The sequence below is a fragment of the Etheostoma spectabile genome, chromosome 18, assembly GCF_008692095.1.
Source record: "Etheostoma spectabile isolate EspeVRDwgs_2016 chromosome 18, UIUC_Espe_1.0, whole genome shotgun sequence".
NCBI classification, from domain to species: domain Eukaryota; kingdom Metazoa; phylum Chordata; class Actinopteri; order Perciformes; family Percidae; genus Etheostoma; species Etheostoma spectabile.
Window position 1 is genome coordinate 7,614,104 of NC_045750.1, and position 25,942 is coordinate 7,640,045.

A 25,942-nucleotide genomic window follows, 5' to 3' on the forward strand; every position below is an offset into this window, starting at 1 on the left:
CACTTCTGTTCGGATGGACTCAAACAGTCCTGGGGGTCTTGGTGACACCAAGGCCTGGCAGAGTGTTCTCTCTACCGTCTCCCTGTATCTAGGCAACAGCAAACCGCCATGATGATTACATCATCTGGCAGAGTGGGCCTCCCATATATTAATCTCAAAGCAACACTTAGCTGAGCTTAGTGAGCGATGAGCGAGAGCAAAGGGTGCTTCACATGTAGAGGGGAGGATGGAGAACAGGGCAGAGGGTTATGGCACGGGGAAGTGTGTGTGTGTGTGTGTGTGTGTGTGTGTGTGTGTGTGTGGTGTGTGTGTTGTGTGTGGTGTGTGTGTGTGTGTGTGTGTGTGTGTGTGTTATGGCCTCTATCGGGGACCTCTAGTAACTGCAACAATACTGTCCAAACTGGGTACAGTAGTGTTTTGTTTAAAAACACAGTAGGAGCCAGGGAGTGAGTTTTAAAAGCAAGAGTGTTATCCTTGAGTTAGTGGTGCAGAGCAACTTTCTGTCAACGCTCTACAAATACAGTATATTGCAATCATTTTTGTGCTATGTGGCTGTTAAATTCTTACTGACCGCACCTTTAAAGACAAGCCAGACCCACATCAAGATGTTGGGTCTGGGATGTCACCGTTAACAGGGCTCAATCCGAGGGGCGGGATAAACGGTTGTCTTTAAAATTCCCTCTCATTTTTTTGAATCTACATTTTTGAAATCATCCACCTTGTCAGATGTGGATGATTGTATGGTGGTGTTACATCAGACTTTTTAAGGTAATAATAAAACAGGAATCAGGAGGGAGCATTTTAAATTTTTGTTATTTCTATATGGTATTAAGGGCACAATCTACCATATTTTACCATCAGGTGTATACATGTGCAAAATAATGGTCTGTTTTACCCCAACCTATATAAACAATATTACTGTAAAACAGTAATGGAAGAGCATCCATATATATATATATATATAATATATATATATATATATATTATATATATGTATAGATGTATATTTATAAATAGATGTATGTTTAGGGGACTGTTTCTGTAATTGTGTGCAAACAAACAGGATGCCATTTGCTACTCTCTTCCTACTACTTGAAGCCACTAACCACTGTGTGAACATTCAATGCATCAAACAGGCTAACTGATACAGTTTGTCATGGCACCAAATGACTATTAGCTATGTTTACTCACTTCTTAATCAGTTTCCAAAAACAAGTGTCTTATATTGTGTGCACAGTATGTTTTCTTTAGCCACCCTTGGCCTCTTGATGTAACCAGATGTCTACATTCTGTAGCCCGTCAGTGCTCATCAGTGTGACTCTGTGCACACGTAAGTGTGGGTATTGTCTAAGCCCACATGGAGCACTGCAGTTATATTTGTGCACTACTTAAATTAATAATACTGATAATTGTTAGGCATAACAACATGCTTTTGAGCTGATGTGAGTAATTCACCTTAACTGCTGAATTAGTTGGACAATAAAAGACAAAAGGGTGTTTATTTTGTCTACAATACAGCCGTGTGATAATCATGTTTGTAGGTCCTGTGATATTAGTTTTGCATTTTACAGTTTAACCTCAGACTGCACAGACCGAATTCTGCAGCCAGGTGACTGACAGACTGTTACCTGTTTAGCTTTCTGCCTGGTATGGCTGCTGGCTATATCTCAGTATTTCAAACGCTGTATGAGCCTACAGGTAGGAACCTGTAACTAAAGAGACAGTGTTTTGTCATTCAGTCTGTTGAGCTGTGAAATCCCTGCCTGTAGGGGTTTCACTAGTCAATGGAATCCATTTAAATTCTATTTTTTTCCCTCAATTAATATTTATTTGTTTTGTTTGTAATACAATATAATTTTATCAATGACTTTAGTTTAATCTGTAAATCTCATCATACTTTATCAGGTCAAAACAGTTCTCCAGATATAAACATTCAGATGTTGAACATAATTTCCCTATTTACATTTATTGTATTATAGCGTATTTCCTTTCACTATGTTGTTTAATTGCAAACCATTTTGACGTCCTGCTGAGATTTTCCCATCAGCTGTGTTTTGCTGCACACAAGCAGCAGTGTTGCTCTCACACTCTATGTGATTTGTCAAAGCAGTCTGACATTCAATAGAAGTGGTTTCCTTTTAAGACACCAAGAGCACACTGCCGTGACAGACTATATTAAAAAAATGCTGCTGATGGAGATTACACAAGCACAAACAGGGTATTTCACATAGCAATATTACTTATTATGCCCATCTGCAGCAACAATAGCGAGCCTTTGTGCTAGTCTCAGAGCGCCTTGGGTGGTAGCTTTGCTGTTGTGAAGGGTTTTTTGCAGGGATAACGGCCTGAATGGATAGCGAGTCCAGTGGCAGAAAAGATAGAATTAAAATCAAATCAGAACCCTCCAGGGCCTTAAGTGATTCATCTTAATGATTGTTTTTCAAGAAGATACATAGTTTTTGGTACAGTAATGTGATTTTCAGTAAAAGCACGCAAGGTAATTCCACAAGGCTGGTTGCTTTTGTCGCGTAAACAATATTCAAAGGCAGCTCATGTGACAGATCCAGATAAGATTTTGTTAGGATCACCTCCTTAAGCATTTTCCTTTTCCTTTTGCAAATAAATACTATCATAGAAACTGAGCTTAAAATATAGACGGCAAAAAACAATAGACAGTAAGAGTATCTGACATTGATATGGTAAAGTATGCCTACACATACTTGTGTTTCTAGGCAAGCAGAAAGCACCCAGAGAGCACCTACCTTCACCATGGCTGAGCAAACCTCCAGATGTCATGCTGATTGGCTAATGAGGGCCATAATCTTTTGACCCAAATTCTGTCTAGTAATATTGGGACTTTGTTAAAGTTGGTATTGTAAAAGATTTAAGTAAGTCAGACTCACAACCGCAATTTTCTTGTTATGGGCCAAATTTTATTGGTGAAAAATATTTATTTACAACACGTGAAAATCAAAATGTTGCTGCTTTGCCTCTTGGTTTGGGAGAAATGTGTTTAAACTTGGACTGCTTCTTAAATGGTAGGGATGTACCGAGCCTCCTTTCCCTCTCCCAATACTGATTTTGTCACCTCAAGTTAGTCAGTCTGCCATTACCAGGGCTCTCTTTCTCAAATAAATAAATCTGTATACCTCATTCAAATTATCTTTTATGTAGTATAAGGTAACATGAGGTCAGTGATTGCTGTCAGGGTCTTTCCTGGATCGGAAAGACTACGCACAGTGGTAAGCATGATCGGTCTGCGTACAGTAAAGGCAAAGAGTCTGTGTTACCTTATTTGACAGAAATCTATGCATTTTCCTATTATTTCTGACAATTTCACAAACAAAGTGTATATTATGCTTGAGTAAATAAAACCCCAATTAACAAAACTGGTTAAAAAAATATTAAAATAAAATCAGTAAAGTCTGGTACAGCCTGACTCTGGAGATAAAACTGAGATTAGCTCTCATATTCAAGTTCATGTTCTGCTTGTTCAATGGCTGTTTGGTAAGTTGCTCTTAAACACATTTAGAGAGGATTTGAATTGCTATTTTTATTCTCAACACTTGTCATTTTGGTGTTGGTGGTTTTTGTTTGGGGTTGGCTAAAACCTCTTTGGGGGGGTTAGTACCAGCGCCATTATCAATCCATATCAGCTCAGGGAATACTTCATGAAAGGCCGCATGGTTGCTTTGTCCACGACACAACTTTTAATCAAACTGAGTAGTTTTAGAGATATCCTTCTGACTAAGAGACAGACAAAAACAGCAATAGCTAGTATTAAAAGATAATAAACCGGATGTTTCAAACTGGCTGGCTGTATGTGACACTTCCCGACTGCTGAATGTTACACTTGAGCATTCTGAATGGGATCATGGGCTATTTGAATTTTGCACTAAAACACGTATAGTGTGCTGATTCAAGTGAGCAGAGAACTGTGATTTTTGGTTTTGAATAACAGAATAATGGCTTGGAAAAGAGGTGCATCTCTCCCTCCTCTCAGCACACAGCATGAGACACAGCACACACATGCCAGATCTCTAAAGTGGTCAATCCAAAAACCCAGTAAACAGACAAATTCTCTTTATGATTTATCTATACTGTTTCCGCGGGATTATGTGAGATTTGTTTTGTACGATTTGACGAGGAAAGTTGCCCTCTGGTGGTAGCTTTCTTACCTTTGAGAAAAAGGCAAGTCTTAATATTTTAGGCAAAATTAAAACAGCAAAGGCTCTTTTACTTGAGTTCACTTACTTGGGTCAGCTACACACAACCCTTACATTTATTTGCTGACAATCTGTACTGCCATGAGTGAAGATATAAATGAAGGTTGTTCTACAGTATGATCCCTGCCACTGAAAGGTGTATGTCAACACTTTTCACCCCATGAAGACTCCTCTGAGTAAACCAAGACAAGCTCCAAAATTGTCTATAATTAGCTTTGAATTAAACGGTCATCACCACTAGACTGTGTTGTCACTGTTCTCACCTCGTTGTGCCAATGACACATCAGAGTACAGGCCACAATCTTTAAGCCTCATCTGTTTCTATGGGGAGGGACAGATCTTTCTAATTCCACGCAATTAAAACGATTAGTGAATCCCAAGGGGGCTAAAAGACCTCAAACTAAAAGGTTGGATTTCATTCATGTGCCAGCACACATTTGGCAAAGCTTTGTACTCATTTCAGAAAAATAGAAACATTTAGTATTTTCATTGCCACATTGCGGTAAAGTCAAATCAAACCTCATCCGAGCAGCAAAAATGACCCAGTAAAAGCAGTCTCAGTACAAATTGTTATTTAAAGGAGTGACATCTTAATTACCACAATTTGAAAATTAACCAAACTGCGAAATGGACTCAAAGTGAACTCAAGACCATCTGTGAGAGTCTTGATGGATCCCTATTGGGAGATATAGCCAACATTATTGATATTCTTAATAAATTAATATTCTTAAACACTTCCATGCTCAAGTTGAGCTGATGATGAGTCAAGTAAAAAGACTCTCGCATAGGCTTTTTCTAAGTGGGCAGAGCCTTCTGATTAGTGGTTAGTTTAGGATCTGCCAAAGTGATTTTAAAGTTGAATGAATGGTTGGAGAGTGGAAAGTCAGTTTTTGTTGAAAATCAAATATAAAAGAAGTTGAAGACACATTTATTCAAGGCTGTGGACTTCTGACTCTGAATGCAGGACAGCAACCTGGAATAAAGCTTGACTTAATAAAGCTATGACTGAAGAGAAGAGAAAATACAGTTTTTGGGAGGAAAGTGAATGTTTTTATTTATTTTTTTATTACAAACACTTGACTTTTTGCCTGTCGCTGTACATGTGTGCTCACATGTTCACGTATGTGATACAGAAAAGAACAGCGTGTGAGCTTTGAGCTGAGTAAACCAGCTAGGCAGGGCACCTTGCCAAGCCGTGCCAGTGTTTTATCCTGTCAGGCTTCCCCCCCCCCCCTACCTGACAGGACGCTGGTTTAAAACATTAGTATTAGCACTTTGAATTCCCTGTGTGGACATGTACCACCTGGCAGGAGTCACCGCCCTGTGTGAGTCAGAACACTCTGGCCATTAACACACGGCAGGCACCATGGCACTGGCAAAGGATCAAGGCCATGTAATAATGTTAACCTTACTATCCACTCACACACACACACACACACACACACACACACACAACACACACAGCTTCTCTTCTGCCCCGATTCATACAGATCCTATAAGCGCTCCCCCGAGTGCGATAGACTGAGATGACTGCTACCACCCAGCTTCTCTACAGGCTAACCCTGCACACCGCATATCCTATTATCAGCTATGGAGATGTTCACTATGGATGCTGCCAGAGAGCACACACACACTCAAATCAATTTCACGCATGACGGCATAGAGTTTAAAACTACATAAGTTGATAAAGCTGATTGTGATCTTTTTTTCTCTCTGGTATGAATTTGGATGTAAAATCAAAGACCAAATCAAGAACATATTTGCTTCATATAATCATTTTCAGGTTTTGTCTAATATCTGCATTCCTATTTGGAAGGGATGTCTGTATAGTGCAAGCAAGGCCATAGCCAGGAGTTTAGAAATACTGAGAGAAATACTGAGATCCTAACTACTGAGACCACGCACTAAAACAGTTTTTTAACTGGCAAACAAAACTGTTTATATAAGACCTTTTATTTATTCATTTAAAGCTGTTATAATTACAACCAACATTTTTGACATAATATATTAAATGATAATAAAAACAACGTGAAAGGTGTTGCTGAATCTGAAGCTCCCCTTGGATTTACAAAGCTTTATTGCATCTTTCATCTCATTTATCTGTTTGTCCCACAACTTTACTGTTTAGGTTTACTCTTACCGCTCTCATAGTGACATTTTTACAGCAGGCAGCTGTTTTCAGCAAAAAAGGCTCTGAACACCCATCAAACAGCAGACAGACACAGTTAGGGACTAGCTGGTGAATCATTTAGCAGCTAAAGAGACAGATATTTCCCTCAGGATTTGAAGAACAACTTAAAGAGAATGAATATTGGACTTCCATTCATCAGGTGTCCACAGACACAACTGCATGTGAATGCTAATGTTGCTCTGGTTGGGTAAATAAGCAACAGTTTGCTCACATTTAGAGCTGAAACAATCCATCAATTAATCAATTAGTGAAGCGACAGATAAGTCATCAGCAACAATTTAGATTTGATTAATTTATTTAAAGCAAAAATGCCAAAATCTCTATGGCTCCAGCTTCCTCTGTGTGAATATTTGAGTTTTCTTAGTCCTCTGCGGTAGTAAGCTGGAAATCGTTGGGTTCTAGCAGCTGGTTTTTTTTTTTTTTTAACCAATTGTTCTGTTTTTTTAACCAATTTTAGGTTAATTTGATATGTTTACACAGGCTGTATCTTAGTTAACGTGCGCTTCCAAAAAATGTCCAGATCCTGTCAATGAATCAGAGGGCGGATCTACCCTTCAAACAGATGCAGGCTGCATATTGACAGGGCAGAGCTTCAGGATTAGAAATCGTGTTGCTACAGGGATTGTCCTGGCCTTCATACAGCAGGGACTCTCTGTTAAGGTCTGTACTGCATCATTCTGCCAACACGGAAAGATCCTTTTTGCAGCTATTTTCGACACAATCTGTCCCCGTGTGGTGGCCTCTTTGTCTGGCCAGGAATCATTTGTCACCTTTGTCACCTTTTAAGCAAGAACCTGGGTTTCTGGCTTCACAGCTCCCTGGGGACACATACACAGTAACTACAGTACACCCATACAATGGGACACATGTAGCTCAAAGAATTATGGCTGCAACTAACGATTATTTCATTGTCGATTAATCTGTCGATGCTTTTTTTGGATTAATCGATTAGTAGTTTAGTTTGTAAAATGTCAGAAAATGGTGAAAACTGCGACCAGTATTTCCCAAAGCCTTAGATGACTTCCTCAAATGTCTTGTTTTGTCCACGACTCAAAGATATTCAGTTTACTGTCATTGAGGAGTGAAGAAACTAGAAAATATTTACGTGTAAGAAGGTGGAATCAGATTTTCTTTTTTTAAATAGTTGGCGATTAGTTTAACAGTTGACCACTAATCGGTTAGTCTTTGCAGCACTACAAAGATTGCAGCAGGATTTGTTTTTCAATGAGATCATTCTTCATGGTTTACAGTCGACCATTGTTTTGCAAATTCATTAGATCATCATGTCATTTCACCTACTGTTTCTGCGTCTCTTTCCAACCTCCCTCGACCTCTCACTCTCATGATCTCATTCTTCTCTCTCCCTCTTTCTGTAACTGACTCACTATTTCACGTACTCAGCATGGACACACACACTATGTCAATGATCACTCACCAATCAGCCTTTGTAACATGAACACGCTCACCCTCGGGCATTTGCTAAAGCAAAGCTTCAAGATTAGCAGCTACTACTAGCATGACACACCGAGAGAATACCATACACACACTAACACACTGTACAGTCGCACTACGGGAGATACTGAGCTGCAACACACACACTTCCACATACACTGCCGTAGAGCTTAATACTACTACAATAGCATAAGCATCTGTCAATGGTGTGATACGTGTTTGTGTGCCTTTTTTTACACTGTTATATCCCACACACACACACACACACACATTCACACCCTGGCCCAGATCCCTCGCATAAAGCAGCACAGTTTGGTAGAAATGTACAGCAGAGGAGGGGGGGGGGGGGGGGGAATAACGCTACAGCTCTTGAGCATCTCCATGGAAACAGGCTGGAGAGCAGCATATCCCACTTGACATACTGTCAGAGACTGAAGATGAATCCAGTACTCGTTAGGGAAGCCAAATCACACCACACACCAGGCGGCTAATTCCATTATTAATTCCAACAGTTTTTTCACCCCAAAAAACACACACACCTGGATGAGGGGTTTCCTCATGTTCAAAGTAGTCAATGCACTCTAACTAGCTTATTGAACTTCAACAAGAGAGTCTCTCCTCAGGCTGATCAATGCAGATTGTATGATTTCAGTCAGTCTCATCCTTGCTCGTCATTGATTTTCCGTCAAACGCCTTACAGTTACCAATTTACCTCCTGGATTTAGTACAGTAACTGACAGCTAACATGCAAAGTAGAAATCATTCTCGAGCCCAAAAGGAAACACAAAAGACGGGTATTCAATTTGAAAAAAAAAAAAAATTCTAAGAATTCTTCTTCTTTCTAAGAATTTGCTGTTGCTGCTGCCTCAAAATTCTACAGAGCCAAAGGCTTGCGAGTGTAGGCCATGCTCTACAAAATTTTATGTAGTGCAGAGAAGCCTTTCAATGAGGTTGTTTCAAACTGATGTTTAAGTGACAATGACAAAGCTGGCGTTTGCCGTGTTAATTAATGTTGCAGAACGAAAATTAAGGTTGACACTAAACAGCACTCACTTACAGTATGTGGTGCAAAGCATTCATGCTATCACTGCTTTTCTGACCAACATCCACCCCGTACGGTTTTATGGGAAGAAATTAAAATTTGATTGCTTGATGTTGTCAATGTCTAGTCTTCCATAGTGTACAAAAGATCTTATTTTAACACTCGCTTTCCACACCTACCTCACTTCCTGTACCTCACTTCCTTTCCTCCCCTGTCTTCACCACTGAATAGGCTCGTTCGAGATGAACTGCGCCTCGCCTGGAAAGTGGACGAGAGCAGGTCCAAAGATGGATGTTTCCTCACAGTGCAAGAAATCCATATCTTTTGTGATGCTTCCAAACATGCGTATGGTGCTGTTGCATATTTAAGATCAGAAGATGACAAAGGCCAAATTGAGATTAGTTTTAATTAGCCCGTTCACGAGTTTACCCAAAGAAGCAGTTATCAGTGCCAAGATTGGAGGTATGGGTTGCACTAACCGGTGCACACCTCTGTGACCTTATCAAAAAAGAACTGACCATACCAATCAAAGACACATTTTGGACTGATTCTACCACTGTACCCCACTGGCTTCAAGCAGCGTCTTGCCGGAATAATGGCCCACCATTCTTGTATGGACCTCCAGATACTTGGCCCAAACTTCAATCTGCTGAACCTGATGAATCTAATGATCAGATGGAGTTGAAGTCTTACTTCTGTGGTATTATCAACACTGTTGCTAATAGTTTAAAGACTAACAAGAGCTTCTGGATGCCATTGCCAAATCTCTCACCAATCTGACTAGTGGAAATCCTTCCGCAACTGACTACCTGAAAGCAGGACAGAAAATCCTCCAAGCACAGATGGACAGTTTTGGTAAGGACCTAGTTTGCCTCCAAGCCTAGAAACAACTTCCACCACATAGTAGCTTACTATATGTATCCCCAGAGCTGTGCAGTACCACTGGAATAATTCATGTTGGAGGTTGATTAAGTCAAAATGATCAACTGGATTTGGAGTCAATCCATCCAATTGTACTTGATCCCACATCCCTCATGATGTGACAAACTTGATCATTCAGGATTATGATAGCAGATTGCACCACACTGGATCAGAAAGACTTTTCGCTGCAATACGTTAAAAGTTTTGGATCTTGAGAGGACAGGAGACAGTATGTCGACATCAGCGCAACTGTTTCATGTCAAATGGAGAGCAAAACCAATCTTCCCAAATATAGCTGATTTACCTGTTGCTCTTCTCAGGTTATTTAAACCTCCCTTCTACTCGACAGGAACGGATTGTTTCGGATCATACAATGTCAAGATCGGCCACCAATCTGAGAAAAGATGAGGTATAATATTCAAATGGCTCACAACCCAATGTGTACATCTTGACGTCCTCAATAATATGGATACAGACTCCTTTCTCATGGTCCTCCAACGATTCACTTCTCAGAGGAAAACCAAACAAGATCCTTTGTGATCAAGGAACCAACTTCAGATGAGGAAACAAAGAATTACAGGACGCTTTACATAACCTTTCTCCCACTCTCCAGTCAATCCTAGCTACGAGAAAAATCCACTTCCATTTCAATCCTCCACATGCACCCCACTTTGATGGGGTGTGGGAGGGGGAAGTACGCTGGGTAAAGAGTGCTCTCAGGACAGCCATTGGTGCACAAATGGTTACTGAAGAGGGTCAGAGAACAGTGTTAATTGAAACTGAAGGCATCCTTAATTCAAAACCACTTGGCTATGTGTCTTCAAATATTGCAGATGTTGATCCAGTCACCTCCAACCTTCTCATCATGGGACGACATGATGCTGCGCTCCCTCTAGTGTCCTACCCACTTCGGATCTTCTCAGAAGAAGGCGTTGGCGCCGTGCCCAAATATTGTCTGACCATTTCTGGAAACACTACATCAAATCCTATCTACCATCACTTCAAACGCGGCACAAATGGCAGCGGGGCAAACCAGATCTGCAATTAAACTCTGTTGTGGTGATGATTGACTCCCAGCTACCAAGAGTTCTTTGGCCCGTAGGAAAGGTGACCCGCCTCCTACCAAGCAAAGATGGCCACATTAGGAAAGCTGCCGTTACAGTGAAAGACAAGTCCTATTTCAGACCTGTAGTTCACCTAATCCCCCTTCTTGGCCTACCTGATGACTGTTAATTTTGGTTTGCTCTATAATCACATTTCTCATTAGAAATCTGGGGTTGGTTGTACAAAAGATCCCTATTCCTATGTTATTGTGACACTTGCTTTCCACACCTACCTCACTCCTTTCCTCTTCTGTCTTCACCACTGATTGTTTTTTGCTTCCACCTTAATTACCTGATTGAGTTTACCTGGTCACTCGTTATTTAAACACTGCACTCCTTCTCAGTCAGTCTTTTCCACACCTTCACATAGGGTGGAAGCTGGTAAGAGGAGTTTTACTTTGTGCTTTATTTCTTGAAAACATTATTTATCTAGTTACTTTATGAAAATGTGAGAATATTGACTTAAGTTTTGATTTCTATTTGTTTCTTCCTAGATTCTTCAACCTAGAGTATATGTTTCTGTTCTTGTGTTCTGTTATGCATTTGCCTCATTCAGTTTTTATTAAATAAAACTTCTGTTGAATGGACAAAACTTCTCTGTTGCTCAGCTCATGTATTCTGACCGATGCTCCATGACGATGGCAACCAACCTAAAAAACTGAACCTTCCTTTACACATAACATTCAGCTACATCTCCTGAAGTTTATGTAGGACACAGTTACCCACTCAGGTCAAATGTGAGGAGAGTACGTGTATCCACATGTTCTGAGAACAAAACAATAAATTGTATCAATTGTGCTTTCTGCTGCCAATATCCAGCTCACTCCTCTGAATGCTCTCTATATTCAAACTCATATTCACTCTTCCACTCACTCGTACACCCACACAGCTTCTCTCGCTACCTAACATGGTATTGTACTAAGAACCACTAGGAGGGATTAAAACCATTTCTGGAGATTCTGGTTATTTCCATCCAGCTTCTCTTCAATTTTGCCACAAGACTGAACATCAGGTGTCCAGGAAACATTAAGATAACAATAATAATGTTTTGGGTCACTGCAGCAGGAATATAACCAATGGAACATATTGCTAAATTATGATAGGATATTGAATGAAGTCACTCAAAAAATGCCAAATATTCTGTTTCCAGCCTCTCAAATGTGAGAATATGCTGCTTTCATTGGCTTTATATCACTGTGAATAGAATATTCTTGGGTTATGGACCATCGGTTGGACGAAACAAGACATGGTGACATATTTCACAATAGACTGCCATTTTAAAGACCAAATGATTTGATTAAATAATCTGGTCATTAATCAATTCATAGCTCTACTCAATACATGAAGGGAGGGAAGGTACAGTAGACATGTGTTTGATGTTTAAATATTGGCTATACAAAGAAGCTATGCAAGTGAATTTTAATTAACTGCTTTCAAACACTGGAAAAACAATTGTGTATTTTCTCTTCTCATGTTATCTTGAACCAAAAATATCAACTGCGTCAAAATGCAGTGATATAATCTGCAACATGACGCTCGCTGAATACTGTAATCGGCAACCAAACAGAGGAACGTCTGCAGTTCGTCAATTGCACGCCCCAGTGTGGCTATTTAAAAAGTTTTGGGTTTCTGCAGGATGTCCCATGTAGCGCTAATGAAGGTTTTCTCTGACCAATCAGTGGTCTGCAATGTTTTAACTCTACATGTTAGTGTCAGCTCAGCTCGCTTGTAACGTCGACCAAGGTGATACTAAAACAGTAACAGGTACTAGCCAACTTTTGCTTAAGGAAAAACCAAAGACGAGCAAGTCCAGTAGAGTTGAGTAGAGCAGAGCCGTACCATGCAGTGGAAACAGTAAGCCATGTATCTGAAACAATGTGGTTACAATAGTCTACAGTCTTTTTAGACACTGACATGAAGCAAGAGAAAATACTAAGGTGTCACTAGAAAGATGCAAGAGAGTGACAGGACAGAGAAAAGATGTGAAGTTGTAACAGTTTCAGATCTAAATAGGTAAGCTGCTAAAAGAAACCAAATCCTGAAACATTAAAAGGTAAGTTAATTGCTGGATCTGAAGTGTCACTCCCTGAGGTGGTTGTCATCAACACTTTTCACTGTTACTGATGTATTTCCATCGTTGAAACCAAGTAGTCTGAGAAACCATGTCTAAGTGGAAAAAGAGTAGTGTTGTGCAGCTCAGTAGACAGACAGACACATTGTAAATGTTCTGTTTATTTGGGAATTAATACTAGGTTCAGTGGTTATAACATGCATAGTCATCACCACCATGAATAAAGTGGTGCCTCCAACAGAAACCAAGCTTCTTAAAATAAAATAAAAAGGAGTCATTAGAGCAGTGTCAGTTTCAGGTGATGTCTTGTTCATGTTAAACACCTGGATTAAACAACATAAAAGCTATCTTAAAAATGATTCTGTGGATAATCACTATAAATTCCACTGCTCTTTCTATTGTCGTCCTGCTATGCACTCAGCAATGAATCAGCTCGTCAGTTAATGGCTGGTTAATCATTCCATCCTGACCTCCAAACCAATGCAGCAAAACAAAGAGAAAAGATGCCATCAACCACCAGATGTACTGCAGCTTTAATCCTAAAAACAAACACACACTCTCTGTGAGTAAAACAAAGAGGGTTCATAAAAAAATTAGCTATTTTGTTAACTCTGTCAAACCTCTGATCGCTCGTTTGCAAAAGAGGACGCAAAAAGCAAACTGTGGTGTTCAACAGCGATCTTGAACATGACATTTAAAATAATCTCCAATATGTAGAATGTTTCATCACAGTTAATCAAACTGAACCATTGTCAAATCCACTGCCAGGTGTCAGCAATGAAGGGTGATGCAAAAAGGAGCTCTAACAATATCCCACTTGCCCGATCTGTTGATCGAACCATCCGTCTTTCCACCTGTTAAGCCATTTGGTCCAGATCTCAACAACTACTGACCAGATTGTCAAATTTGGTTTGGTGTTCATGGTCCTCAGAGAACTCACTGAAAAGATTTCAAGATACTGCAAGTATCTAAAAAAATCTTTTTAAATTTGCTTTAAATTTACTGTAGATATTAATGGGCTGCAGAGGCTGACTCTTAATGTTTTCTGCTATTCTCAAATAAGGATATCTCATAAAGTAACAGACAGATTACCATGAAATTTTAAAAAGACATTCATGTTCCCAAAGGGATAATAAATCCTTTTTGACATTTAGGGAAATTAGCTTGGCTTAACACAACGGCTGAAGATCGGGAAACAGCTAGCTTGCTCTGTCCAATGGTAACAAAATCAGTTTGGACCTACTTTCTCCATTCTGTGCATAGCTGCCGAGTTGTACCATTTCCATTCTTATTACTATTAAAAGGTCTGCGTCAGTCTGGTGTTCCAGGCATTTGCTTTTCAGCTTTCTCTTGGGCTTTAAAATGGCAGATCTCCTCTCTTCAAAATAAGTATGCATTTTGTTATCTTTTTCTTCCTCTTGCAAACCAGCTAGAGGTGCATGCGCCACCGACTGAAGTGTGAAACAAGGGATGGAGCATGCACAGTCGTTAGGCGCTCTTGCTATGAGTACCGTCCGCACTTTTACAAACAGATCTTTGCGGTGTGAAGTTAGCTTAAAGCTCATTAATTACCACATTATATTGTTTGTTCAATCTGTACAAAAAACAGTCGCCAGCCAATCAGCAAACACTCCTGGAAGTTACTGATCCTGGCAAATTCCAGCACATAAAACCCGCTAATACATTAAATTGTTGTTTCTACATTGCGGTTCCAGTCTTTATGCTAAGCTAAGACAACTGGCGGCTGGCTCCAGCTACTAATTTACTATACAGACAGTAGAGTGGTATCAATCTTCTCATGTAACTCTTCAATAAAGCGAATAAGCATATTTCTCCAAATATTGAACTATGAATTTAACCATTGTAGCAGTAGGTCTCTAGCAAAATGAGTCGGTCAGTGTGTTGTCCATTTCGCCCTACATTTCCGTATTTCTTGTGTGTAATAAACATTGCAGCCTCTAGGGGATGCTGGCGGGGCATTCCACACTTTATTCTTGTTGGGAGCTGCAAGCTTTTTGCTGAGAATCGGCTAAATGAGGCGTTTCAGGAGGCCAGTGTATCTGCTGGACGATCCGAGGAGTAAAAAGCTGCCTGGAAGATGCAAGCAGCTGAGACTCTGCTCCTCCGAGATCCTCTTCTGCATCCTAATGCCACACATGACAAATGACCACCTCAGACACCTTACTACACATGAAACAGCTTGATTCATTCCACACAGCTGTCTGAGTGAGCCTGTATTTATGCATATAGGTGTGCCTTTAGCTCACTGTTTGTACAGTGTATCAGGAGAAGGAGCATGTTGCAAGGGCAAATACTATATGCACTGTTTGTGTGTGTGCTTGCATGTGTCAGGACACAAGGATTAATGCGAGCATCTGTCAGTTCTCTGCTGCATATCACTACAGTTATAAAAGAACCTGACACGCTATCTGATCTAAATGCAAACATGAATGAGCATGAATGTACATTAAAATGTTAGCTGAAACTGATTTATGGTGATGTGTGTTTTTTCTTCTACTTTTTTTCAGGTTACATCACAGTGTTGATTTTCTGGGCAAACACATCCAGGAGCTAAACGGAGCGCAAGACACTGTCAAAGGTTTCAACAACACACACACACACACACACACACACACACACACACCACACACACACACACACACACACACCACACACACACACACACACACACACACACACACACACACACACACACACACACACACCACACACACACACATCCTGTCAAACAGCCAAATGCAGGATTTGGATATTGCTGCAGCACCAGCTAGTCTCTTATTATGCCATTAGGAAGTGTGTGTGTGTGTGTGTGTGTGTGTGTGTGTGTGTGTGTGTGTGTGTGTAAGGTGAAAGTAATAAACCATTAGGTCACTTACAGGTGTTGGCTTGGAGGCTTCAACATGTGATTAAGAGATTTAACGATTTTAAATAGATCACACTGTTTAGCTGTTGAAAAACAGGCCCCCTGAAATCACAGATGGGGTGAGCCCCCCACAACATACCCCTGTCCCCATCTACCTACTGCCTTCATCTTTATCTCCCCCTTTGCATCCTCACATTGACTTGAATTCTCTCTATCTAGGACAAATAAGGCATGAAGACAAAAATGGAATAGGGTTTTTTCTCTCTCTACAGCCAAACAGAACCGATAAAAATGATTACATAATGATTATTAACTGGTAACATTAAAAAAGGCAGTCTGTCAGTAATTTTGAAGCCAGAGATTGTTCCGACATTAGTAGCCGTAAGTAGATCGATGGAAAGCTGTTTGGCCACATTGTCAAGATAAAAATCCCCTTGTTGCCCATCGAGAAGCCTGTTTGAGGAGCAATCCCTCCCACCCTGCTGGATTCTGTTACATGAACACACACCTGCTCGGATCGCTGTGATTGAGGAAAAGAAGAGATGCTTTTCCTCTAAAACTGAAGACATGTTTTTTGTCATGTCTATCTAAAAATCTTTCTCTAAGCGTTTTTTTAAATTTATTTCTATCCATTGTGTGGAATACCAATTACCTAATTTGCTGTGGCAACTTCTCATCTACCTGTTAAATCCACACACACACACACACACACACACACACACACACACACACACACACACACACACACACACACACACACACACACACACACACACACACACACACCCCACACACACACAAGGCTGTTACAACAACACACACAGTTCTGTAGAAAATGTCTCAAGAAAAAAGCAAAGAAGCAAAGACTAGAAGCGTTTTTCCGGCCAAGTCTTCTTACCTTGCAGCGAGTCTATGTTCCGGAGACATTGGAGCACATATGCGGCGCGTCTTCACTTGATGACAGGGAAGTGGCGGACAGTCATGTAGAGGTGTTTCACATCTGAGAACGGATGGGGAAAGCAGGGTTTCTGTTCCTTTCTTGTAATTTGTTCAAAGCCCTCAGAGGAATGGAGCACTGAAAGAGGAGGAAGAGGAAGAAGAAAAGGAAGAGGAGGAAGAGGAGGTGGAGGAGGTGGAGGAGGAGGAAAAGGAGGAGGAGGAGAGGGAAGGCTAAGGAGGGAACAGTCTGCCGGGCTGGGCTGCGTGTGGATCACCTGGAGCAGTGTTGGGCTCCGCATTTACTCCTCCACTGCAGCAGTGCGAGGCAGCGGCGCGAGCTGCATGTTGCTCCCAAAGATCACCGTAAAACAAGGACATGGAGTCTCCATCTGCTGGATTCAGGATTCTGCAGCTCTGTAGCTCCACACACTCGTATCCCCATCAGCATGCACACTCATGCTGTCCCTCTTCCCCTCTGGGTTTCTATCTGCATTTCTGTCTCTCTGCGTGCCTTTGCCTCACACTCCCTCCCTGGGGGGTTTATAACGAGTCACACATGTGTTACTATGTCATTTGGCTCTCAGTTTTCCTGCTCTGTGTCCTCGTATTGACTGGTGCATGTGGTCATACGTCGCGTGCTCTTGGTGATAAAACGTCAAGCTCAATAAAGCCTTAGCCAATCTCACGCTCTCCCTGCGATGACATCACTCCTCCGACTGAAAGGGAGGGAGTCATTTCCTGGTCTTGTCAGGACCCTGCTGACGTCTTTGAGATCAGACACGTTTCTCAGACCACGTGCAGGTGTTTAAATGGCATACAATCCATGGAGAAAGTTACACAAAACTGAACAACAGGAAGCACACCAAAACTGATGGTTCCAGTTCACCCGCACCAGCAAATTACAACACAAGTCACATTTCTGTCTTTTAAAGTCCTGAGATGACTTCTTGTCCAAAACTGGAACCGCAAATTTCACCAACCAGCAGAACAAAACCAAGTCTGACAGCCCTCAGATTCCCCTCACGTCCTCCCTCCTTCACCAGCCTCTTCTCTGTCCTACAGCACAGCAGAGCATCGAAGGTTGAGAGACAATCTGAGAGGAATAAATACACATTTGGAAAGGATCATATTGATTTTAGGCCCAATGTAAGACTTATTGGTATTCTGAAGGAGTAGAGGTGCTACTCAAGAGAAATATGAGCGCTCCTTTACTGGATGAAAAAGACACATCAGCAGTAGCTGATGCAGATAGAAAAGAAGTGCCGCTTAAATAAGCCCACTGAAAGACAAAGCTAACACTCAAGGATGTAAAACCGTGTGTGTGTGTAAGCACTCAAACTTAGATGCCTTGATGTTGGTTTTATCCTGTTTTGTACACTTCTTCTGTGCAGGTGAATGTTTAGAAAGAGACCAAGTTTTTCAACTTACTATTAATATGCTAAATGCTACTACTATGCTAAATTAAGTGGTGTTTTTCTATTATTCCACTACGTACAGACTGACAGCAAATCAAAGTGGACTGAATATGTTGCCTTCTTAACAAGATTTCTGCTCCTTTTCACTAAACTTCCCAGTCTCAAATAAAACAAATATATATATATATACAATACACATATCTATATAACTATCTCTGTTTTCTAAAACATTGTGGACTCACAGATCTAACAAACTGTTGAGCAGCACAAGAAAGCTCTCTAAGTAAATACATTTTCCAAGATAACACAGCACACAATCTGTAGTGGATTCTGACATGGCCAGTTTTTTTAAATGCAGCAGGTATGTCATAGCAGTGTTTCAACATGTTATCAAGTAAACAGTCCCACCTAGTGGTGTAACACTGATCTGGATTGATTTAGGAAATATCAAAGTTTTACATTTTTGTGCTATATTCCTGTTCTAGATTAAAAATGCTAAAAACAGCAGACTTTTGAAATGCTTGTCATGCTCCTTTTTAAAGCTTGAGCTCATGCACTAAAAAGCCATAAACAGCATCACTGCATGGCGTGCTTGCTTCAGTTTCCCTAAAATGATCCGGTCCACGCAGACATTAACATTCTGTCTCAACCTTGAGAAAATGATGAGCAAGGTATGATAAAGAGCAAGTTCTGCGGATGGCTGATAAAGAGGAAAAAACTCGGAACAATTCTTTAGGTTATGCACATCAAACAAGCAGAGATGTTCCCGTATCCACATTCACTTCAGCTGGAGCCTTTGTGCTGACAAAGCCTGTAAAAGCACGGTAGGACCCTACACACGATTAACTCCCAGATAATCTCTGATGTGTGGTTGGGCTGAAACTCCACTGTCAGCTCATTTAGTGTAATGCGTAAAAAGACATTTTCAGAATGTGATTAACACATACAAGATCATTGTTTGAGCAAATGCTGTCAAACTTGAGATCCTACAGTCTTCATCTAAGGATGGTGTTATGATATAGAACGACACTGCAGCACTACAGACACCCGGTAACAATTAGTGTTGGGCTAAATGTGCAAAATGTCCCTGAGTTATTAATGAACAGAACAGAAAGGTAAAGCTTCAGTTTAAAAATAGCCAAACCTGACCTCAAAATGTTAGTTCATTGGTGAATTATACACCAACAAACATGCTCCTAGCGACAAGCAAATTCCTTTCTCATGTCACGAGAATCTTGAGAATACTTGTTTTTGTGTCAGTATTTATAACCATGTAAATAAAAATTCATGGAATTTAAGATTACTCTTTCATTACGTCTTGGCCTTTGGCTTCAAAAGCATCACAGTGATAGCATAGTATTTGAGGATTGGGCTGATGTGAGACCGCATTTGATCATCCATGATGCCCAAAAAATGCCAAGGGAAAGGCAGCGGACCCCTGCAGTGCTTTTTCCTTGGATGGTTCTCTGTGCTCTGACCTTTGCTGAGTGACGGAGCCGTGCAGAGTTTACCTAATTAACAACTATCTCCTTTATGCTCTATGCCCAATTCTTCACATAAAACTGTACAACAGCTAACACTGCCATTCTGCTATGTGAAGTTGATATGCTGTCTTCACCTGTCTGTCCTGTCTGGTAATTCGCTCAAACCTTTCCCATCATGCACTGTTCTAGATCGTAGATAAACATCTCATCTGTCAGATTACACGTAACAAACTTTACAGAAGCAAAGTTACAGCACACAGAAAGAAAAGCAGGAATTTACATTTTTTATTGTAAGGACAGTGCTGACAACCGGGCTTATCCAATGGAATGTTGAAATATAAAATTGCATCACTAAATATTTTTATATCAACAATGGATGGAATGTTTATGTTCATGTGAATGGTGTTGCTCTTAGAGACAAACCAGACACCAACCTACTGCAGTTTTAAATCTATGGAGCATTTTACAGCTCATTGTTTACTGTTTGGGTTCGACTCACTGCTCTTGTCAGCATAGTTTCCTGCCTCAATAGTCGGCGGTACACTTCCTGCACAGCACCAAACTACAGACAAAGTTAGCAACTAGCTTTGAACTTAGCAGCTAAAGAGACATATATTTTCTCTCAGGAGTTGTTAAAAAGAGGGGAGACAGATCTGGGGGACACAATCACAACTCCAAAGGAATGTCTATTTTTCTCTGGATCTGCTGGATGTCAGACTGATCTCATGAAATGGCATATGTATGACACGCCAATTTGTGTGCCATTATTAGCGTGTTATCAAGACGCATACTCGCTTTTTAGCGTGTTTGTGAACGGCGTTTGGCCTCCCTTGGATTATATTACCTTGCAATAGTGTGTGAATTTACACAGTAGTGAGTAGTATGAAACAGCAATGATCTGCAGTGGGGGGGGGGGGGGTGGAGGATTGGTAAGACACAGAAATTTCACCCAAGAGACTGAGGATCGCGTCCGGCGTGTCACGTTTCCTAAACTCATCTGTTGTTGTCTTTTTCTTCTTTTTCTAAACCCAACCGGTTCTTCTTTTTGTAAACACAACCACGTGTCACGTTTCCTAAACTTAACCATCAATTTCATAACACGGCAAGTGGCGATAGCACGGCAAGTGGCGATAGCACGGCAAGTGGCGATAGCACGGCAAGTGGCGTATATGTTTACGCCTGCTGTATACAGCGTAGGCATACATGCGGATAGCTCAAAATGTGTACAGATAACACGCCACATGGCTTAAGAAAGTCGGCGTGTATGTTAACGCAAAGTCATGATGTCATGTTGTGGATGTGTAAACAGGGAAGTGTCTGCTGTTCGCCATATCAACCTAATAAGGTGATACTATGTCAATGTTAACAGCTTGTTGTACTGCCCCCAGGTGACCATAAATAAATAAATGAATGCAGGTTTACAGTAAGTAGAAGTAGAAACTCATCTAAAGAAGAAGGCTGGCAGTATTCTGTATTAAGATGAATTATAAGTCCCATGATCCCAATATGCCCATTTCTTTATACTGTCCGACTTTCCCAGCCTGTCTGTAGCTTTCAGTCCCAAGCCCATTGGGCACTGTAGACAAAGCAGAAATTATCCCAAAAAGTAGTAAAGAGTGTATTTTCAGGGAATGTTTTTAGCTGTGGATGAACACGTTTGGTTTGCCGGTGACTTTACAGCACAAAAAGTAAAACTCCAAAATATGGTTTTAGTTTAGATGTAGAGAAGTTTTGGGTAACCTCAAGCTCACCCAGTAGAACGTGCTGCACGCTATGTAGGCTGGTTTCAGACCCATGGCCCTTTATTGCATGTCATCCCCCCCCCCCCTCTCTCTCTCTTCCCCTTTCCTGTCTTTCTGTACTGTAATAGTCTTTAAAAGAAAAAGATGTAGAGAAGTTTAAAATTTGGAGATAAGCTTTGAACTGTTTAACAATTTGTAATACAGAATATAACATCAAGTTGGTCAAAGGACCAGTCTGAGATATAATTTCTTGTTTGGATAGATTCCCCTGCCCCGATGTTGTGATCTAAATCTTCAAATAATTCCTCATTCAGCATTTTCCCTGCCTCCGAGGTTTATAATTTAATTCATAAAACAGCTGACTTAAATTACATGAGTCAAAACTTAGATGTGCCCAGAAGACTAAGTGGTCTTAAAACCTGAAATAGGGTCAAACGTCCACTATATTACAGAGCCCATTATGGTAATGCTGAACATTGATGTGATTTTAATACTTTTTGGTCAAAGAATGGAGGTCAATGGCACGTAGCAATAAGATATATCAAGTTTTGGCTACAAGGGCAACAAATAGTATGATCAGTTCCTTTTTATGGGAATATTTGCCAAAAAGAAAAATATAGAATATCACCAGAGTTACCCTTTATAGTCTCTGAATAAGGTTTACACTACTACAACCAGTTCCTACAACAGGCCACAACTCATTGCTTGAAAAGAACAAAGAAGCTTCCATCATAACACTGTCATTCCTTCAGATCCCTTTACTGTAAAGCCCTCTATACAACATGTATAAAAAGAAAAGCAAAAAAGCCACCTTTAGCGTGAATTACATCTCATCATGTGTGACTTGATCACCCCTCCCACGTCTTACCTGAGTCCTTCTCAAAGAAAAGACAGCAGTGAGTCTGTAGTACCCATGGTAACACCTGTGACAGATGAAAAGATGGATGACAGATATGGTACAATACAGCTGAGTCACTCCAAGCACACTCACAAACACACACATTGACACACACACACACACAAACACACACACTGTCTGAATGGAGGAGAACAGCACAATAGGAGCATGTGGGCATTTACAGACAGAAGAAACTTGAGGAAGAAACTGTAGGTCCCCTCCATTAACAATGGATTCAATGGCACCTCCACCCTCCTTCCACCTCCAAAAACATTTACTCTAATTCTCCCAACACCTCCCCACCCACACACCATGCATCATCCAGTGATTGATTGGTGCAGGAAACACCTTACAAGTGCAATAAATCATTCAGTTAGTGACTCATCCATGCACTGCAGAACTTTCTATCATTTACACTTCTATCAGTCTGACCAGGTGCGACACGCTGGATTCACCTGGCTTCACCTAGTCAAGACCCCCAAACCTCCATCAGACCATTATGTAGGTGCACTTGAGACAACAGTCAACAACAACAACAACAACAACAACAACAGGCTTTACTGCAGGCTCGGTTCATGCTCAAACACGACACCGTTGATCTTCCCTCCTACCTTTTTCAGCGCTGACATCTTCCTCCTCAGAGAAGCTCACTTCTTCTTCGATAGTACACGGGCGGTTAACAAAAGAAAGGCGATCATGTCTCCTGGTTGCCGTGAAAATGTTCATTGCGTTGTTCGTTAGACACATCTGCGACAGAGCGGCCGTAGTTTCCCATGATGACGGCGGCTTGGATGTGTTTTCTTGTCCGACTCAAGACCTGATGCAGCGGCAGACTTCATTCTCTGGAGATGAATTAGAATGCACTGATGTTGTTGTGGCCATTGATAGCCCAGCTCCGCTCATGAAGGCAGCCAATATCAGACGCCATTTTTACAAAGTATGCAGTATAGCCTACTTGGATTGATATTAAATAATAAACAGACATAACGTTACACGTACTGTAACTTCTCAACAGCCTCAACATACAAAGTTAAGAAGAAAAACGTCTTAAAAAGTAAAAGCATTCCGTTTAATCGATGCCAGACTACATTAAATAAGCATGACGTAGCTACACAATTCAAAGTGAATCGGTGAATAATAATAAACGTGTTTTTACAGTGGAAAACAAAAAGTTCCAGTTTACTGTAGTTTGTGAAGGTTATAAATCAAGTGACCTAAATATTACATTTCTGCACTTCTTATTCAATATTACTAACTGATATTACATTGTATTTTTAATTAACGAAGTAAAAATGGTTTTCATACAGTAAAATAAGGAATAAAATCCACAACGAAAAAGAAAATTAAAGTTATAAGTAAAACATATGTAAAAATTCAATAATATCCAATAGAAAGTTATTAGTTTGAAGAAGGGATTTAAAGGTGGATACAGACTTGTGCTTCCTGATGATTTAAATAACTGACATTTTACATCTTATTGAAATTATTTGTAATATTTAAAGGATGTCCTTCAACAACTACTGTTAACCTAGGTGTCCTTGCACTTTACAGAGCTTCAAGTCATTGTCGGTTCACTGCTGTGTCACTGGGCAGCTGCTCTGGGGTTCCTTATCAGCATTGTACAAGCTCAGCATGTATTTCTTCATAAAATAGTTATTATAATTGACATCCAGACTTGGACCGCCGGTCTTCTCTAACACACCCTAATCTACTGTACCTCTCTTTGTCTCCTAGAGAAGACATCAGCCCAGAACTTACACAAGTTCCTCCTCATCCTCCTCAAGCTTGATAATTATAAACAAACATTTTTTTAAGGTTTCTTAAGGGAAGTTTGCCAAAAAAGAAACTAGTTTTGTTTCAAAGTGCCTTAAGCTTTGGAGCCAATGTTCATGGTAATTAAAATGAGTGGGTTAGGTGTGAAGAAACATGGTGAGATTGATTTGTGATGCTAAGAAACAGATCTTTGCAGTGTGGTGTACAGGAAAGGTCACTGAGAATGTATGGGTACAGTGCATAAAAACAGCCAGAAGCAAAAGAAACTGCCTGAATCTCTAAAGCTTTGCTCACACTGCAGACACAAATAGATTTTACACGGTAAAAATCAAGCAGCCCTTATAACATTACTCTAACAATGACAACAACCTTTCGCAACAAGAAAACTTACACACAAAGGGTTCACTGCTCAGTCAAAAAGTCTCTGCAAGTAGATTTTAGTTAAATGGAATGAAAATGATTTGTGTCTGGAAGGTAGAAGAAATAAAAATGTCTGAGACACTGCAGCATATGTTGAAATATTGACAATAATGACAGTACACAAATTATGCATGAATAGAAAAACAAACTCCCAAAACACTGTTACTGTGTAGGAATCTTAGTTACATACAGTAACTAACACAAAGTTGACCCTTCACAAACATGTTACGTGTTACGTCAAGTGTTATTTCTTGTGTACTGTATGCAGTATAAAAAACTCACCATAGACCAACTGTTTAAGAATAATAATAAAAAATTTAAAAAAAACAAAAATACTGTAAAAGAGTTAGGGAAAAAGCTAAAACGCCACATTTTTGAATGATCACAATCAACTTAAACTAAGTTCATGCAAGAATAAAGACAACATAAACTTTTGAGTTCTTTTTAATATTCTTTGTGAATTATACATAATATACTTAATAGTTTTTTTACTTTACGAAAATATTTAAACAGACGGTGGAAAACCAAATGTCATTGCCTCTTTCATTATCCCTGTCAGTACTAGGATTTGGTCACTGGAGGGCGCCAGAGGCAATCTTCTTCACCGTGCTCTGTCCATGGTGCTGAAGCATGTAACGGTAGCCTGGCCTACTACACTCTACATAGTACTCTCATTCCGGCTCTCTCCATTGTGCTGAAAAAGGCCAGACTTTCTTACTGTTGATTTTTTTGTTCAACTGAACACACACACACACACACACACACACACACACACACACACACACACACACACACACACACACACACACACACACACACACACACACACACACAGTCAGTGGTGGAATGTATGGTAAGTACATTTACACGCGACTAAGTACTGTACTTAAGTAAAGTTGATTTTAAAGCTTCTGTTACTTTTCTAATACAAACTAATAATGTATGATTTATTATTATTATGGATTAAATACTCATTTTAAGCAAAAGATCTTCCACCACTATGTAAAGTTGTTTTCACTGCACCAATTTAATGTGTTTGTATTCAAATTCTATTGGTCTGACTGGTATGACATGACCAAGGCCTTATCTGAATTTTTTTTCCTGCTTCTTTGGCAACTTGCGTTACACTACTGTCATCTCTCCACTAATTCAGTTTCCCCCATATAGCATTCCTCCATCCTCTTTATCTTTGTCTTACACTTTTTCATCTGATGACTCATCCAGCAGTTCTTATGCCACTACTATGCTGGGGTCATCTTGTATGAAATGTAACATTACTGTGTGATGTGTCAAATGAACCATTCTTCACGTTAGTTGACACCTGTCCTGTCAGTCTCATCTGTAATGTGGATAAATCCTTTTGAATTGTGACGTTAAATGT

At 40.3% G+C, this 25,942-nt stretch overlaps 1 protein-coding gene and 1 long non-coding RNA gene across 3 annotated transcripts in view; one reads left to right on the forward strand and one right to left on the reverse strand.

The window, feature by feature from the left end:
* Positions 1–18,260, forward strand: part of LOC116706441 (uncharacterized) — a 76,561-nt gene extending 58,301 nt beyond the window's left edge. For both annotated transcript variants that reach the window (XR_004336236.1, XR_004336237.1), the window contains exons 4-5: positions 15,535–15,605; positions 18,221–18,260. This is a non-coding gene — a long non-coding RNA (uncharacterized LOC116706441). The remainder of the gene's footprint in view (positions 1–15,534; positions 15,606–18,220) is intronic.
* The window catches only part of LOC116706439 (disks large-associated protein 2-like), a 105,605-nt gene extending 82,163 nt beyond the window's left edge, over positions 1–23,442 (reverse strand). Inside the window, 1 exon segment of the mRNA XM_032543284.1 lies at positions 22,980–23,442. Within this exon segment, the coding sequence (XP_032399175.1) occupies positions 22,980–23,115 (136 nt within the window). The 5' untranslated portion in view covers positions 23,116–23,442.
* Between the last annotated feature and the right edge of the window lie 2,500 nt (positions 23,443–25,942).